This window comes from Schistocerca americana, chromosome 4 (genome assembly GCF_021461395.2).
Source record: "Schistocerca americana isolate TAMUIC-IGC-003095 chromosome 4, iqSchAmer2.1, whole genome shotgun sequence".
Lineage (NCBI taxonomy): Eukaryota > Metazoa > Arthropoda > Insecta > Orthoptera > Acrididae > Schistocerca > Schistocerca americana.
This window is the reverse complement of record NC_060122.1, coordinates 613,766,311-613,785,295: the sequence shown is the minus strand read 5'-3', so window position 1 is coordinate 613,785,295 and position 18,985 is coordinate 613,766,311. Positions and strand designations below refer to the sequence as shown.

At 41.5% G+C, this 18,985-nt stretch overlaps 1 protein-coding gene across 3 annotated transcripts in view; it reads left to right on the top strand.

Moving 5' to 3' along the window:
* The window catches only part of LOC124612413 (epsin-2-like), a 93,067-nt gene extending 79,965 nt beyond the window's left edge, over positions 1-13,102 (top strand). For all 3 annotated transcript variants that reach the window (XM_047140611.1, XM_047140610.1, XM_047140612.1), the window contains one exon: positions 11,828-13,102. In XM_047140611.1, coding sequence (XP_046996567.1) covers positions 11,828-12,508 — 681 coding nt within the window. In that variant the 3' untranslated portion in view covers positions 12,509-13,102. The remainder of the gene's footprint in view (positions 1-11,827) is intronic.
* Positions 13,103-18,985: the final 5,883 nt, after the last annotated feature.

Below are 18,985 nucleotides of genomic sequence, written 5' to 3'. Positions count from 1 at the left end.
GGTTTGGGCATGTAAAGAGGATGGGAGAGGGAAGAATAACAAGAAAAATGATCAAGAGGAAGACAGAGAAAAAGATGGATTGATACAATAAAGATGAGTTGAAGGAGGAGAAACCTGCTATGGAACCAAATTGTGGAAGAAGAATGGTGGAAAGACAGTAAAGTGACAAAGTACCATTGATACCCCAACCCGACCAGATGTTGTATAGAGGGGAAACGGATGATGATGATGATGATGATGATGATGATGATGATGATGATGATGATGATGATTAAGTCAAGTAAGAGTACCTTGTTCAAAGAAAGGAGGGCATGAGTCTGTGAATTGAAAGAAACATAAGCATTGACTTTTCCTTTATTGCTTGAAATAAGAATCAAACTACATTTAAAAAGTGAAGATTGCCTGTTCTGAGAACTTCAAGCAATAGGGAGACTGTTATAATATTCTTGTGCTGCTGACCCACAAAAATTTTTCAAAACTTCTAGATCCTGGTATTTCTCACGAGATGTGGGTAGTAGATTTGAAACATTTGGAACATTTTAGAATATGAAATTTTATCATAATAAATAAATTGGTAAGGTTTGGGGATTATCATGCAGTCTTACTGCTACTTGAAACCCCCCGCAAATCACTATAGTCCATTGAATTCTTCAGCTGGATGATTATAAGTCCTGTATTGGCACGCCTTGAGTGAGTTCTGTTTATAATGAGTTCCTAACTGGACACATAGGAAAGGGACACTTTTGCTTGTGGAAGGGCTTAAGGAATGCTGTCCATAGGCAAAAAGTTTCAGATGTCGCTTCAGTAACATTAAATGGTGAAAAGTCTTTGACCGAGCTGATAGGAGCTCCTGTATTTAATCTTTGGGGACTTCTGTGTGAGCTTTCTGGTTTATAAGGCCCATGTTTTTATCTGATTCTTGATAGAACGTCCTCTTATGGGAAAAGAGCTTCTGTTTGCTGTAATCAAATTGTACAGAAATTGAATAAATGTTTAGTCCTCATTTTGGCAAGAATATAAATCACAAAATATGTTCCAGTTTTTCACAGCCATGTCAATAATAGTTGTTACAAAATGTACGAATCATTGAACAGATATCCTTACTATCTTTTTTGGCAACAAGTTCAGGATGAAGGAAAAATGTAGAAATTGCATTTGATAAACAGTGGATCTTCGAAGCACACATAAGCCTAATTACTGTTACTACTTGGAAAGGAGGCAGTATGCTGTGTAACTGTATTAGCTGTTTCAGCACTTAATGTCCATGGCATGTTTCTTTGTTTATCAACTGGGGTATCTCCAGTAGAAAAGTGTCTTGATAGTTTTAGGTGACTGGGACTGGGACTGGGACTGGGACTGGGACTGGGACTGGGACTGGGACTGGGACTGGGACTGGGACTGGGACTGGGACTGGGACTATCTCGAAATATTGAAAACTTGTACTATGGAAAGTTAGGGGGGGATGTTGAAAAGAATAAACCAAATGAATGCCTCACTTGTTTCTTAAGACTCTAACTTCTTCATAGCTTTTTAGTTGAGAGATCCTTCAGAGCATTTATATGAAGAAAAGTGTTCCAATGAAAGTCGGTTTCTTCGCAAGTCACCAGTGGTAACTTCACCAATATTATATATGAGCACGTTTTTTTATTGTTTCTCCTTTGTCATTTCAATGCTGCTAACTTAACACTGAACAGCACAAATTTCTTTTTCTTACACATTCATTTTTAGAAAGTGTACAGACAGAAAGAAAAGAGGGAAAAAAAGTACCAGCACTGTACAAGACTGACAATGAATTTCAATATAAGGTTTGCTTATGTAAACAATTAAAAACCAGGAAAAGCATATGCGTTAGGTCATTCACACGGGCACACATGCTCCCCCCCCCCCCCCCCCCCCCCCCACACACACACACACACACACACACACACACACACACACACACACACACACACACCCGCACACACACTCACACTCTCTCTCTCTCTCTCTCTCTAAGAATCAACTCAACAATGCATTACCCTAAATGCCTTATGACAAACTGAAACTTCTTTGACTCCATCCCCTACTTTTCCATCTTTCGTTGCGCTGTATTGGAAGTACAGAAATGAGATGACATAAATAGGCATTCTGCATATCTACATAGTCCATTATGTTGAATTGTTTTAAAATATTTTATTGGTACCTTCAGGGATGTTGTGAAAACATTGTAAAGTACAATGGCAATTTTCTCCTACCTCATGAAACATTAAATTTCATTTAGGACAGATAAGTAGCCTTTTTTTATTTTCTTTTTCCTTCCGTGAGTATGTTACTGCCTCCCATAATTTCACTACAGTCATGACTTAATGGCTCACCATCCATAACAGTATTTTCACAAAATTGCAAGAACTTCAGTGCACTGTGTACAGACCATCACACGTAAGCTTAATGTGCCAACAGTGCACATAATTACAGTAATGTCTTACAACAACAGTTTGTCAGAGCTGCAACTTATATCGTTATTTACAGACCAGCACTTAACATACTAAGTGATGTGTTGGTAAATGTGCCAACACCTTGTAGATAGAGGAGGCCGAAATCTAACGCAGACGGGCGTGAATTCTGGAACAGGATAAATAGTGAATCCTAATAAGAAAAGTATGCAGCTCCTCGAATACTTATCTTTATTCCATCCTTGTGGTACATCGCTCTTGATAATACAAATAAGACTATCTTCAGATACGGTTAATGGCACCGTGCTAGGTCGTAGCCATGGACTTAGCTGAAGGCTATTCTAACTGTCTCTCGGCAAATGAGAGAAAGGCTTCGTCAGTGTAGTCGCTAGCAAAGTCGTCGTACATTTGGGGCGAGTGCTATATCGTATCTCGAGACCTGCCTTGTGGTGGCGCTCGGTCTGCGATCACACAGTGGCGACACGCGGGTCTGACATGTACTAAATGGACCGCGGCCGATTTAAATTACCACCTAGCAAGTGTGGTGTCTGGCGGTGACACCACATTCCTCCCCCGCAAATCGGCGAACGGTCGTGTTATAAGGCTTCCGCCCGCCGTGGGGAGGACCCCATGTTGACGTGTGCGATGAGATGGGGAGCCTAACAACAGGCGAGGCTGTGCCACCCGCACCCGGCCATTCGGTCCGAGGGAAGCTAGGAAACGCCTGAAAACCTAGTCCAGGGTGCACGTCAACATGCGGTGTATGCACCCGTAAAGAGACAGGAGGGGCCGAAGGGTCGACCTCCATTGCGTTGGGGTATCCGACACGCGATGACGTCATGTGGTCCGGAGCGGGCAAGAGTTCCATGGCGGAGGACAGCTGGTCACGGGAAGCGATCGGCGGCGCGTGACCCAGGGAGGCGCTTGGCGGCTGCAGCGAAGCGGGAGAACAGGCGGCTGCGGCGGCGCGCCGCCATGGGGCAAAATGGAAGGCATCGTCGGTAACACCTGGGGATGAGGCGAGCCAGTAGATGGGTCCCCAGGGCGCTGACCGGACGGCACCGTCGCTGAAAGCAGACGGGGAGCGGCAGAACCCGTGCGACGACAGAGGCGCAGCTGATTGAGATGCCGACGCACCTCACCAGAGGCCCCCAAAACCAAATACATCGCGCGGCCGAGGCAGCGAAGAATGCGCCCTGCGAGCCAACGTCGTGAACCTCGATAATTGCGATAGAACACAACGTCGCCTGGAGCAAAAGCAGGAGTCTGCCGCTGCACAGGAACCTGATGCGGCGGGTGCAGCAAAGACATCAAGGTTCGATGAGGACGACCGTGGAGCAACTCAGCCGGCGAGCGACCATCTCGGGGCTGAGAGCGATACGATGACAAAAAGAGCAACAACGTGTCCTCCCGAGAATGCGACTCTTTCAACTTCAACATCTGTGACTTGAAAGTCCGGACCAATCGTTCCGCGGCACCGTTTGAGGTGAAAACGGCGCGGATGTCAGATGTTGAATACCGTTGGCCTGGCAGTATGACTGAAATTCTGCGGACATGAATTGTGGGCCATTGTCGGAAACAATAGTCTGCGGAAGACCTTCAATGCAAAAGATAGCAGACAACGCTTGGATGGTGGCAGAGGACGTCGTGGAAGACATCCGGACAACATTAGAAAATTACTGAAGGCATCTACCAGAACCAACCATCGAGCATTCCAGAATGGACCAGCAAAATCGATGTGCAAGCGTTACCAAGGGGAAGTGGCTTTCGGCCATGCAAAGACTTTCTGCGGCGGTGCGGATTGTTGTTCGGCACACGCCATGCAAGAAGAACACATATTCGTAATCGCAGCATCGATTCCGAACCAAGTACAGTGCTGACGAGCAAGTTGTTTCGTTCGCACTATACCCCAATGTCCTTGGTGAAGAAGTCGTAATACAGAGGACTGTAACGAACGTGAGACCACGACTCTGGACTGATCATTATCAGAACGCAACAACAAAACACCACGTCGGACAAAAAGTCTCTCCCTATGAGCAAAAAATCGGCGGACCAACGGATCCTCGATCCGAGACTTTGACAAAGGCCATTGCGTAGCAACAAAACGCAAAACGGTAGCAAGGACAGAGTCAGCAGCTGTGGCTGTAGCTACACGACGAAAATCAATCTGAAACGATTCGACCACTTCATCGGTTTCCGAATCAATGAACACTCAAGCAAGTTCGGAAGAATCAAATGCTTTATCCTCAGCAACAGGCAAACGGGACAACGCATCGGCGTTTCCGTGCTTAGCAGTGGACCGATACAAGATATCGTAGCGGTACTGCGAGAGGAAAATAGACCAGCAAATGAATTTCTGCGCTGTACGCGGAGGTACGGGCGTGTTCGGATGAAAAAGCGATGTCAAAGGTTTGTGGTCTGTGATGATGGTAAAGTGACGACCATACAAGAAATCATGAAACTTAGTAACACCAAAGACGAGAGCCAAAGCTTCTTTCTCTATCTGTGAATAATTTCTTTGCGCAGATGAGAGCAATTTGGACGCAAAGGCAATAGGGCGATCATGCGAGCCAACTTTGTGCGCAAGCACAGCACCGATCCCGAAATCCGTTGCATCTACCATCAACAAAAGGGGTTTCTGGGGATCGAATGGCATAAGGCAAGTATTAGAAAGCAACGCCGATTTCAACTGGCGAAAGGCGCGTTCGCATTCCGTCGTCCAGACGAACGGAACACCCTTACGGCGTAAGCTATGAAGCGGAGCTGAAATGGAAGAGGCATTGCGCACATTCACTCACACCTTGTGATGCTAAAGCGTGTAATGTTCTTGCGACCTCAACACGCAATGCGTGAGGAACAGTGCGCGCTCTGAAAAATTTCGGTTGTCCTGAATAACTTTTTAACTGAACATTTGCGGCACGCAACGGAGGTTTGCCCAGTTGTTTGTACGTGTCGTGATTGAGCAGTGAAACTGCAGCTCCGGTATCGAGCTGGAATGGTATGACCTTGCCATTAAAGTCCAAATCTACTAAAAGTTTATTGTCCTGCTGACGACAAGAGCGACTGTCTCGTGCAATTTGAACTGATACAGGTACAGCATCACTCGCTAATTGACGTGATTTCCGGCGACGTCGACGCACACTTTTTGTGGGACGAACACAGTCACTGTTAGAGAAAGTGGCACTGGACGGGGTGGAAGTAACTACATGAATGTCCATGGGCGAAGGTCCACGAGCCTGAGTGTCCATGGTTCGATTCCGGCGCGAAGCAAAAGGCCTGGAATTGTTGTGATTGTCTGATCTGAGCTTTTTCTGGCAAACACGTCGAACATGTTGCGACCGAACCGCCGAATCTTTCCATCAGTAAATGGGGTATGTTCTCAACTGACTCGGTTGTTTTAACACCCTCCACTGACGGAATGACCCGCTTCCTACTTCCGTACGTATAAAGCCAATACGGACTTGTAGCTGTCACGCCTTTGCGCTTACTGCTACGTATTTTAACCGTAAATAGCTCAGTCCTAATGGTAAGAGGTAGTAGTGAATTCACGTTATTAATCTTTGAATACAGAACAGCTGCCACAAGCTCAGCTCACTTTTACTCCACTCCTACCCTCGCCATTGCACCACATTAACTAGGTGCTACATGGACCTTGCTAAATTCACCTGCGTATACATTTTGACCGTTACTCGCCAGTATTTACCTAATGATTAGCACACTCCTAACCGGACTATTTCCCAAAGAGCTGTGATGATTGAACGGGTTCGATCCACGGCCTACAGTGCCCTACAGTTCACACGGTAACACTGCCTACCTGACCCACTTAACTTGGTAGTGAGCTTATGTATCCAATCACCAGTGCTAGCAGCAGTGGATAATCCTATCAGCACGACGAGAGCAGCAGACTTACCGTCGAATCCTCCTGAAAATACTTATAACTACGGTCGCCAGCTCTGAAGGAGCAAAAGAATAAATCAATTTTTTGGCTCGTTTCAAAGTGAAACGGCTTGAGTTGAATTTAAACTTAATTCTGAATATTACTATTTCTGATCATTCTAGGTGATTCTACAAAGCAAATACTCTCTCAATTTCTGTGAGTTGGCTTGGTAATTACCACCAAGACAACTTATGCAACTTAGGTTAACAAAATTCTATCCTTCAACTTATTTAATGATTTTGGATATTACTCTTTGGACAATTGATATAGAATTAGTTAAGTGACTTTACTTGAAAGGTTACTCAGAAAAATTTAAGTAACTATAAATAGGCGACTCATTCTGGTGTGACCAATGCTCTTTTCGACATTCTTACACGCTAAAGTATTCTACACCCAAAAGAATTGTAAACGAAAGAGGCGATGGTGGCCTCAGTCTGATTTCACTACACTATGTTTCAGGTTACTACACTTTACAATGAACAACATGCGTCGTAATTTTACTCATTACTATATTCTGTCCTCTGCACTTGCACAAAAGAAAACTGGTATTCTCCTTTTACATGTATACAAAGTTCGACTTAACAATTGCAAGCAGTCTTGCCTTGGGTAGACGTGTCGGTGCTGGTGGTGAGATGCGTGTGGCTAACGCAGCTCTTCACGCCTCATGCCCTCAATGGCGGCTGGAACTACGAGCTGTAGCACTCGTATAAGCTACTGCACGTCCGCCATAAAATCTGGGCGCAGGAACTCTTACAATCAGCCCCAGTGGCGTCGAGACGGCTTCGACAACCATTCGTCGCGTTCTACTCCACAAACGGCGACGATATTCGCCTCTTCGCTGTTGCACAATCACTTTTGCGTGAGCACAGTTACGTACGTCTGGTCACGTCAACACTCCCCAGGCCATTCCATTGTTCAGTCCCTGTGTCTCCAGCTACCTCTAGCTACGCTCGTATCACCAAGAGTGGGGGCGTTCCCCTACCACCTTTTCACCGAAATCATTTAGCATTTAAGAATATTTATATTTATTACCCTGGAGTTCATACCAGTCATAATAATTTACTACTAGCGCTTTATAACATTAAATCATACAGTAATAACTTATAATTACCAAGAAAAAGAATACATTTGACTCCGAGAGCTTAGTGCATTGTCTGAGAGGCAGCGCTAATTCCCAGTTTCGCCAATAGATGGCATCAGGGTGCACTCCCTGGCAGTCTCACAACAGCGCGCCCGTTTCCGACGCGCGGGCTCCAAATTACTGTCAGCCCACCATCATTTCAGTTCCGTTACAATGTCCTTCCTTATTACAGAAAAAGCAAATAGCTTGGCGTGACGGGCAATGTTCACGCGAATGTCTAGTTGCACACCGCGGGCATGATTTCACTGCAGTTGTGTGCTGGCGCGGCACACCTGGTGTATAGCGTGGCGGCAGCTGCGTTGGTGTGCGCGAGGGCAGTTGACCGGGCCGCGCAGCGCGCCTGGCAGGCCGGTTAATGTTACACACGGCTGGCGAAGTTGCAAATGAGTCCTGAGCACAGTCAAGTGTGTCTTGCCTATCCAATATGTCTATCACTTGTTGAAGGGAGGGATTAACTAGTTTCAAAATTTGCTCCCGTATGCGAACATCAGAAACGTTCTGTGCAATTGCATCACGCACCATAGTATCTGAATAAGGAAGGCCACAGTCTCATTCAAACGCACAATCCCTAGTAAGGCCTTGCAAAGTTGCAACCCACTCCTGATTAGTTTGACCAGCCGTACGTTTTGTACGAAAGAACGTATACCTTTTTGCAACTACATTAACTGTTTCTTTGAAATAGGCGTCCAATGCCGACAAAATTTCATCGTAGGACAGAGTTGCTACGTCGTGTCGGGGAAACAATTTCACTATCACTCGGTACGTTTGCACCCCTACACACGCCAATAAATGAGGCTGCCGCTCGGTACCTTGAATTCTGTAGGCGGCGAGATGAAATCCAAACTGGCGGGACCACTCGGTCCACGCTTCCACGTCCGGGTCGTAGGGCCGAAAAGGCAGTGCAACTGCATGTTGTGGCTGTGGTAGCGGTGAAGCGGCGGCTGCCGCATCGGTTTGAATGGCACGTTGACCCTGGACGAGCTGGCCAAGGGCATCCAATAACGCCTGCGTCTGCTGAGTCTGCAAGCGATAAAATTCGGACAGTACATCTGGCGAAGCCATGACACAAGTAAATGTAAGCAATTAGAAAGAACAAGACCCTTTCCGTTAAATCGTCGCCAATGATGTGTTGTTAAATGTGCCAACACCTTGTAGATAGAGGAGGCCGAAATCTAACGCAGACGGGCGTGAATTCTGGAACAGGATAAGTAGTGAATTCTAATAAGAAAAGTATGCAGCTCCTCGAATACTTATCTTTATTCCATCCTTGTGGTACATCGCTCTTGATAATACAAATAAGACTATCTTCAGATACGGTTAATGGTGCCTTGCTAGGTCGTAGCCATGGACTTAACTGAAGGCTATTCTAACTGTCTCTCGGCAAATGAGAGAAAGGCTTCGTCAGTGTAGTCGCTAGCAAAGTCGTCGTACATTTGGGGCGAGTGCTATATCGTATCTCGAGACCTGCCTTGTGGTGGCGCTCGGTCTGTGATCACACAGTGGCGACACGCGGGTCCGACATGTACTAAATGGACCGCGGCCAATTTAAGCTACCACCTAGCAAGTGTGGTGTCTGGCGGTGACACCACACTAAGACTCCCCCTGCACCCTCTCCCCCCCCCCCCCCCTTTTCCTCTGGACAGAGACTTTTTGAACCTCATTTACAGTATGACTTAGTGGTTTTTCCATACTTACTATAGTAGGAAATACTGGGTCTGTTCCACACATTCATATACTGCTGAAAACTCAAAATTGTAAAAATGGACTTAGCTATTCCTTTTCCTGGACCCATCAGTTCGTATTGTTTTAAAAGGTTGCTGCATGTTGGTGTGTGTAGTTAAGTACTTGTATAAATTTATTGTGGACAATTTTACTAGGTAAAGTTAATAATTTATGATTGTCATCAAGTTCTTCTATTTTCACATCCCATTCAGTTGCAAAGTGATCCTGAAGTATCTTGCTGTGATACATTCAGAAATCACATTTGTTCATTAAACATTAAAAATACTAATTTTCACTCAAATAAAGCATGTAAATGTGTTAAAAATCAGTGCAGAATTATTATGCCAGTTGGTAGATAGCATTAAGTTTTAATGAATTGCAGAAAATTTTGAGGTAGTAATATCTTGGTTTCACTGGCTGTGGCTCTGTTTGATTTCTGTCTTCAGTGTGATTGACTTAGATCCGTTTTGACATTCTGTAGAAGATTTTCATTTGGTGGGTTGCTGCTGCACTTAACAATCTATTATTTGTTTTATATGTATTCAGTCACAACTGTTTCCCCTGCTTATGGTAGCAACACTTCTCCACTATTCCATGTGTGTCTTCTGAGGGTTTTCAGGTGGGTTTTGGTCTGATCTTACATCAGATATTTGTAATTCTGATTTTGTAATGTGTAGATGCAGTGAGTCCAAACAAATACTGCTCGTCATGTGTTTCATACAGTACCCAGTGTCAGTAGAAGACATTGGTGTCAATCTCACGGGAGGGGGGATAAGTGTAATTTTGTGTGTACTTGTGACAAAGTTGTCCAAGTTTAAACTGCTGTGGTATTTAGTTTAACAACACAAGAAACAGAAAAACATAAGAAATGGCCAGTAGTCCAGTTACATCTCAGTACTGCTGCTGCATGACAGTAGTGGACAGACAGTATGGCACAGGGCAAGTCGTGCACAGAAGATGTGAACATACATATACAGATCTTTATCTGAAGTAAAAAGCAATTAGTTCTGATGTTCTCTCAACATTTGTCATATCAGTAAATTTTTGTTTTACATGTCTTCACTGCATGGCCTGCCCGGCTCTTGTGCAGACTCTTAATGCATTGCCTGTCTTTTCACTGCCATACAACAATGCTACTGCATTGTTGCTTGCTAGATTACTGGTTAATATTTGTGTTTTGCAGCCCTTGCTATGTCGGTTCAATTGAATGGTCACATAATTTTACATTAAAAAAATGTATGTAATGAGAAATACAGTTTTCTGTTGATACTGGACATTGTGTGAAACACGTAATGTGCCTTATTTGTTTAGGGCTGACTCCATCCATACATTGCGTAAATAAAATTGAAAATATCTGCACAAACATCAGAGAAAATGCATGTTGCAATTCTTAGCAGAGACACCCGATAAATGTACTTAGAGGGAATAGCTTTAGCTGACAGAAATTTCATCTCCCAACTTTCCAATATTACAGTCCTCTGACCTCTTGATAAGATGTTCAGTGTTTTTTGCCGAATGCACTCCTCCTGTCCTTGCAGTCAGTTGAATACAACATTTTAAGCTTCGTCTTCCTTTCATGATGCATTATCATTATCAGTCTATAATATGTACATGAAACTAATTTTCAGTCTATTTTTTTAAGGGCAATAAAAACAAATGAAGTAAGGAATGTTCAAAATTCTTTTATTTGTAAGATTTTTTAATTTTTAAGAGAAAAGCTACCAATAGGTGACATTTATCAACCACACACTGATAACAGTTCATGCAAATTATCTGTGACCTTGCAAGTAATTGCAGACAGGTAAATTTTCTTGTTGTATTGACGCCCTTTAATTGTTATTTTCATACAGACTTTATTTTACATATCTTTACAGAGGATTAGAAGTTAGAAAAAATGCTAAACTGATGGGGACCAAGGAACTGAACAGGCCAATGAAAAATAAAGATATGAGCTGTGCCTCTGTCATTATGGAACTGTGCATTATTTTCAGTTTCATGCTGTGTCCACAGAAAGTTCCTTAAAATGTCGAAACATCTGTCAAATGCCATGGTTCCTGTCATTGCCTCAATATCATGCAGACAACACGTGCTAGATTTAGTGATAATGAACCGCATAGATCATGGGGTCTATGAAATGGACATTCATTCAGTGGGTCAGTTATTGGCCTTGAATACTTGTTTACAATGTCTTACAGTTGAAATTGTACCTCATTGCTAAACAGCAACAGTGTGTAATTGATAATGATCACCACTTGAGTGATATTAACTGTTAATGTGATTTAATGGGTTGCAACATGGGTACTTTCTCTAAATGTAACCTCTCTCTCTCTCTCTCTCTCTCTCTCTCTCTCTCTCTCTCTCGTGTGTGTGTGTGTGTGTGTGTGTGTGTGTGTGTGTGTGTGTGTGTGCGTGTGTGTTCAAATTTTTTCTAATTGCACTTCAGAGTGGAGTGATCTCTCAAAATCAGAGAATTATTTCTGTTAAATCCTGTAGTGACAAAGACTGTGACAGAAGTTACTGCAATTGGTGGGAAAAATTTGTAGACAGCATGGGAATTCTAGTCTAAAAGTGTTACTAACAGAAGGTATGTTACAGAATTATGAAGATTCTGAAGACGACTATGATGATGATGATGATGACGATGACGAAGATGATGAACAAACCCAGCGCCAGTACAATAGGCCTTACAGGCAACAATCGTATGGCCAAAGGCCGTATGGACAAAAGCAATATGGTCAAAGGCCATATGGGCAAAAGCAGTTTGGGCAAAGGCCATATGGCCAGAAGCCATATGGCCAACAGTCATATGGACAACAAAAGTCATATGGGTCACAACAGCAGTATGGACAGCAACAATCATATGGCCAACAACAGCCATATGGCCAACAACAATCATATGGCCAACAGTCATATGGCCAACAACAAACGTACAATCGGCAGCAGCCTTACGGACAACAGGCTTATGAACAGCAGACTTATGGAGAAAAACAGACATATGAGCAGCAGCCAACACACACATATGGGCAAGAGCAGCAGCAGCAGCAGCAGCAGCAGCAGACACAGTCATTTGGGCAGGAGCAGCAACAGACGAGAGCAGCATATGGGCAGCAACAGACGACAGCGACATATGGGCAGCAACAGCCAACAGCGGCATATGGACAGCAACAGACGACTGCAGCATATGGGCAGCAACAGCCTACAGCAACGTATGGGCAGCAACAGACGCAGGTGTACAGCCAGTCATACACTCAGCAGGGCAATGACCAATGGTATTGAGTTCCCTGGTGTATGAAGACGTTTTTGCGTCAGCACAGTAATTGAGTCAGTGTATAGAAGACAGTTCTTTGTCAATTTTGTATAAGGACATTAGGACAATTATTTTGTTTTTTCCTTGTTGCATTTACTTGATGTGATATACTGTGCTTGATGTGATATACTACAGTGCAATGAACAAAGTGATTTCTATTTGGTGAACCACTGCAGTATCATCACCATTTGAGGAAGAAACCCACTGATCAAAGTTAAAGGCACAGTATTCTTTGAGCAGTACTGCTCCATTCTGACTTGACACTGATACTATGTGTGTGTTAATGGAAATCCAGTGTAAGTGTGAAAATTCTTTTACTGTAAGCAGAGACCCACATTTTTGTGTAGCCAAAGACATCGTATATCCAATACATAAATGAAATTACATGGAGAGACTGAAGCAGAAAATTGTACTGGGTGTAAAAATCTCCACTTCCATGTAGTAGAAATGGCCAAACATAATTTTTTATAATTTGTTAAAAAACCTTGTAGAATACCTGTCATCACAAACCTTTTTCTCTGTAAAACTCTTGATTGAAAAGTCAATAAACAGATATAAACCTTCATGTTGTACTTAGTGGGCATTGCAAATGTTCTACAGTGTTTCAGCAAAAGCATAAAGAAAAAATCATATTTTCTATGACTCGCACGTAGATGCTCACATAAATTTTCACAAACACAGAAGCATTACTGTTGTTATTTATTTAAAGTGAAAGCTACATTAACTAAGACATCTTTACGTATTATGTAATTTAAAGTTTTTCATATTTCAGTCAATATTTGGCCCGTGATTCATAGATCTTGATAGAATGCAGCATTGCTTTGCAAGTGTGTTTGTCTGAAAGAAAAGGTTATTGTATTGTTGAGCAGTGGTTGCTTTTATCATAAATAGTGCAACAATAAAAACTGCTGATTTGAAAGGTTTATAAAAGAAAAATAAATGTCTTAGCATTTTATGTTTTGTGTTTCTGCATAATTGGAAATTTAAAATTACACATTTCTAAAAATGATAGAGGATGAGAATGTCGACTATTGCTTCATGAATATTCTTCTTCAAGTGTGGAAGCATCCACGGATAGCCAATATAAACATTATATAAATATAAACATTATATAATAGATTTAAAAAAAAAAAAAAAAAAGTTGCAAGGGTGCTAAATCTGGCGAGCGTGCCAGCCTCAAGATTATTTCTCAAGGACATCTAGTGACCAGTGACTGGGGAATTTTTTTGCACAAAACACACATTGCAGTTTGCGCTATCTCTGCCATGGTTCTATGTTACTGTAAGCTAACATGAAGTTCTGTGGTTGTTAACACTTCAGTAACACAGGTTTCATTTATTCGTGCACATAGCCACATGAAAATGTGACTCACCACTAAAGGACACCAGGCTACTTTTTTACTGAACAACAAATTCACATTCATTGAGTGGTTGCACCACAGTGAACTTGTATGGCTGGTAATGGAGATCGAAATGAAGTACTTGTCACACAGAATGATCCGAAAGTCAAAGACCAGCTGTGTGCTAGGACTGATTGCTGAAGAGATCTCAAGAAAGAATCTCATTGTCTTGATGTTTTGTAGTGAAGTGGTCCTTGATAAACCCGTTCTTTTTTTGCACATTTCCAGGTGCCCTGAAAAAATTGAGTTACCCACTACAGGACCCACATTTGATGGAATATTAAAATCTGCTTGAAATCTACGCGGTGTGGTGACAGTTGACTGGTCTTTAGAAAAGCAGACTTCAATGACAAACACACACTGCTCCTTTGTCCACTACTGAGACTGTTGGTAAACAACTTAACTATGTAACGTTTCAAATGAGGCTATCCCTAATGTAGTCTTACCACACATCCTTTCATGGTGTCCCATTCAAATCAGCAAATTTCATTGTTGCACACTGTGTGTATGCAGGTTAAGTAATAAACTGGTGGTTTGACTGCACTTTCACGTAATACTGGAGTAGTTGTAGAATGAGGTGTTACCAATAATAAAAACACAGTAATTGCATGTTACAAAATGTAATTTGTTTGGTCCAATAGCTTTCATTTAAGGGTAATCCCTGTTGTAAATCCCCTCCTGATCAGTAGTTACCCTGTTGTTGATAATAGTTCGGTTTGTTGTTAATTAAAACCATGAATCCATTGGGGCTGTAAAATTTATGCCCCCCTCCCCCTTAAAAAAAAAAAAAAAAATGTGAACTTGCTTTCAAGCCATTGTGAAACAAAACTTGTACATATATGAATACCTGCCGGCAAAAATGTTGTAACCCTCACTTTTCTAAGAAACCAGTTTGTCACACATAAACGTTGTATGTGCCAAGAATAAGCAGTGTATGAAGTTATGTTGGCAAACATGTACATTAAGCACCATTTCTCATTCGTTTCCTATTCGCCGCGAGGTGCTCGGATGCAGAAACGTTGTAAACATGGAGCAGGAACATTGTGTGACGTTAAGTCAGAGCATGTGCGAAGATATAAATAGGGGCCGGAAACAGAAAATTAAGTATAGTGAATGGAAGAGGAATGTGAAGAAACACAAACCGAATTCGGGGCAACCACATTTGGCCCACAATAGCAAACCAGTACCTGGTAAAATCCCTGCTGAACAGGTGCGTGCATAAATGTCGATGCCAATCTAACACTATACTTCTGTGAAATGGGAGATTCCATACACTATTCACAAACATCATATTGTAATGCGCTGTCATAGCCTTTGCGTTTGATGTTAATGTGTTTAACTATACTTATCATTACATCGTGCTCCCTTTATTGATTGCTACCTGCAAATGTAGATACCAGTGTAAAACACTAAAAATGGAGGACAACAGAGAGCTGTTTCAAGAATTCTACACTTTAGACTATAATCCACAAACCAGACATTTGGCTTCGTCGTGCATTGAAATAGTAGACATCAAATGTAGGGAGACTGAGGAGACCTTTTTGAGCAGACACTGCACATTCAAGTACTTTTTAAGAAGAGGAGCAGAAAAAGTTCAGGTATGTCAAAAAATGCTGTGCATGGTATATAGGATTACAGGTAGACATGTACAAATGCTCCAAGGGAAGATGAAATGTGGCATGCCGTTAGAAGACAGGAGGTAAGCATGTGAATCATCCAAATAAGCTGCAGGACAGCTTGAAGGACGTGATAAGAAACCATGTTGAGAAGCTACCAAAAGAAGAAAGCCACTACTCAAGACATAAGAATGAAAAGCACTGCCTGAGATCCGATTTGAATATTTCTAAACTTTGTCGACTCTTTAAAGAAGATAATCCAACAGTACAGTGCAGTGAAAGAGCTTATACAGATATTTTCAGGGGACAATATAATTTTCGCTGTGGAGTACCATGTTCGGATTCATGTGGGTGTTGTGACAGATTGTTCCAGCAGTTAGTTAACAGTAAAAATGAAACAAAGAGAAAGAAAATCGACGAAGAAAACAAACTGTACCACTTACGTGCGCAAGCAGCATATTCAATGCTGGAGAAGGATACAGCAAAAGCTAAAGCAAACGAAACCTATGTTGTGATATGCACAGACCTCCAACAGGTGCTGTATTGTCCTACCATTAACCATTCTGTGGTTTTCTATCAATATCAGCTGTCAACCTACAATCAGGCAATACATAACGTTGGTGACCATAAGGTGTGGATGTGTGTTTGGCCTGAAATTGTTGCTAAGCGGGGATCAGGGGAAATAACTTCGTGCCTTCTGAAGTACGTAACATCTACATTTTCAATACTAAACCCGTGTGAAGAAAGTACTTTAGTGGTGTGGTCAGATCGATGTACAGGACAGAACAATAACTGGAAAACTATTGTTTTGTATCAATATCTTCTGAAGATGAAGTATTTCACCTCTGTGGAGCAAAAGTTTCTTATCACAGAACACAGCTGTTTGCCTTGTGACAGGGATTTCACATTGAGAGAAATAAGAACTACTACTGTGTATGAACCATTTGAATGGGTTCAGGTAACAGCTACTGCACAACCAAACAACTCATTTCTGGTTTGTTACATGGAGCAGGACGATGTATTTAAGCGGTATTGAAAAGCACGTCCGCAAAGATCCAAAATGCAAAATAACGGATTATATTTGGATGAAAATATCTTCAGACTCCTCGACAGTACTTCAGTGCCGCAAGAGTCATAACTACTTGCAGCCTTGGTACTCAGCAAACTTATCAAAACACTCCAGGGGTAAAAATAGTATTTAAGTTCTGCCGGTGGTGTTTAGCTTGAATGACCTACTTAGACTTTATGGTGTGCCATTGCATGTCTCTGCGGAAAAGAAAGCTAATCTGCTAAACATATGTATATATATTCCTGAAAAATACCGAGAGTTTTATGAAAACCTAAAGATAAAGTAAAGTGACAGTGTCATGGTCAGTCATGCAAAACATATGTTTGCAACAATACGTCTTGTGTGCCGTGAATAATCGTGTTACACAGTAATGTTTCATTTAAACTGCATGTGCAGTATCGATTTTGTTTCGTTATATTCTTGTGAAATGCAAATGTGAACGTTAATCACTGCAAAGTCTTTTTTTGTAACAGTATTTCCACCTTCAGTCAAACACCTAGAAGTTCAACATTGTATAATGCAAATTATATCTACACCTAATCAGAATAAAACCAATAAACAGTATTAGAGGTTAAATAATATCAGTGGTATAAACATTGTAACCCACAAAAGTGTGCTGCTCTCGTTAGAGACTGTTCACTTTTTTAATTTGGCCTTAATGTAGAGCAAGAGACATATTACCACAAGGAATAATCACTGTTATGTAAAAGATAGACTGCTGGTCACCACTTACAGGAGGCACTTAATTGCAGACAGGCACAATGAAAAGACTGCTAGCCATTTAAGCTTTTGGGAGAAAAGTCCTTCTTTGGAAATAGAAAACACACACAAATTCATTTTCCATAGCACTTTTCATTGTTTAATATTTTCACATGTGTGTTAATGGACTGGGCATGAAGAGGCAATTTTTACATCAACAGTGTAAAACTTTTTCAGTTGTCTGCATTATGAACAAGTTGACATATAGCTACAATTGTTTCATGCAGAAAGATCAATAAAATTATTCGTATTCATTTTAATGAAAAGATTACAATCTCTACTTTACTGAAAGCATTCACTTGAAAGAATTGTGCAGTTGTTTAAGTGACACCGAAATTAGAAATATTATTTTCAGTTTAGTTTGATTGTGCACTGTCAAGTACCATTTGGTGCCCAATAAATAAATAATCACACCGCATGGTGATATTGATGTAAGCCCAGTAATCAGACTTTTTTTCTTCAAGAGCCAATACTGACATTGATAGCTTCTTGGGCCACATACGTCCTGATCGTATTATTAAGTGGTACAGTAACCTACATAAATTTGTGTGTTATGTACCCCAATAGACAAGCTAAAATAAGGGTGTGGTAAGTATTAATTGTTAAGCCTGCGCTATGTGGAAAACTTCATGCCAATTGTTTTCTGTTCCAAATTGCTGCCATCCTTACAAGGGGACTGAACGAATTTCCCTTGACCTTTTTATACATATTGCCCAGATATGTATGGCACCACTAGGACTTAAACATATGTAAACAGGAAGACGCAACTCTCAACCGTTTTCGAAAAAAATGAATTTGAAATTTTTAGGTGTGCTAATATACTTTGTTTGGTTGCTATTATTGAAGTCTTCCACGGCTGAGTGACTAAATGCATAACTTCATAAGTCTCTGGATTGAATCTGACTGCTGGTACCCTTTTTTTTCCCACATAGTTTCAGAAAGAGATTTATTATGATTATGCAGTTATTCAATATCTAATGAATCATTTATTATTTTCATAATCTTTATCCTAAAAAATGAAAAAAATGTTGGGTGGAGATTTAAAGTAAAAAGATACATGAGAACATAAATCAGTATAGTAATGTTGTTTACATCATGGTTTCTACGCGTGCGCGCGATGAATGCCGAATGTTTTCATGTACATGGTTTTTTCAGTATGAGTAATGCTAAACAAACTTGGGCTATATTCATAAACTGTTCTTGGTTACCACAGTTTCGTGGCATACTTTGCGTACCAAAGTATATCACCTGAAATTGGTGCAGACAACTGATGGTGTATGATTGGTGGAATTTTTATGCAATCTTCTCTAGAAGCTATATCTGTTGTTTACTAGATATTTTGAATGCTATTGTTGTGCTATTCATTGCAAATTATTACAACAGCCTTAATTTAATTTCATATACCTTCCTACAAATATCTGCCACATTTGAAGATGACTATCTCTATAATGCACAGTTACGAATCCATATTACTTTTGTGTCAAAATTTATACTGTGGCAGCTGATCGAAACATGTCATGCACGTGCGTGTGTTGTCAGCACTGGAGGACACACAATAAAACATTCCCCCCACCCCCTCACATCATGTAACCCTGCAGAAGTC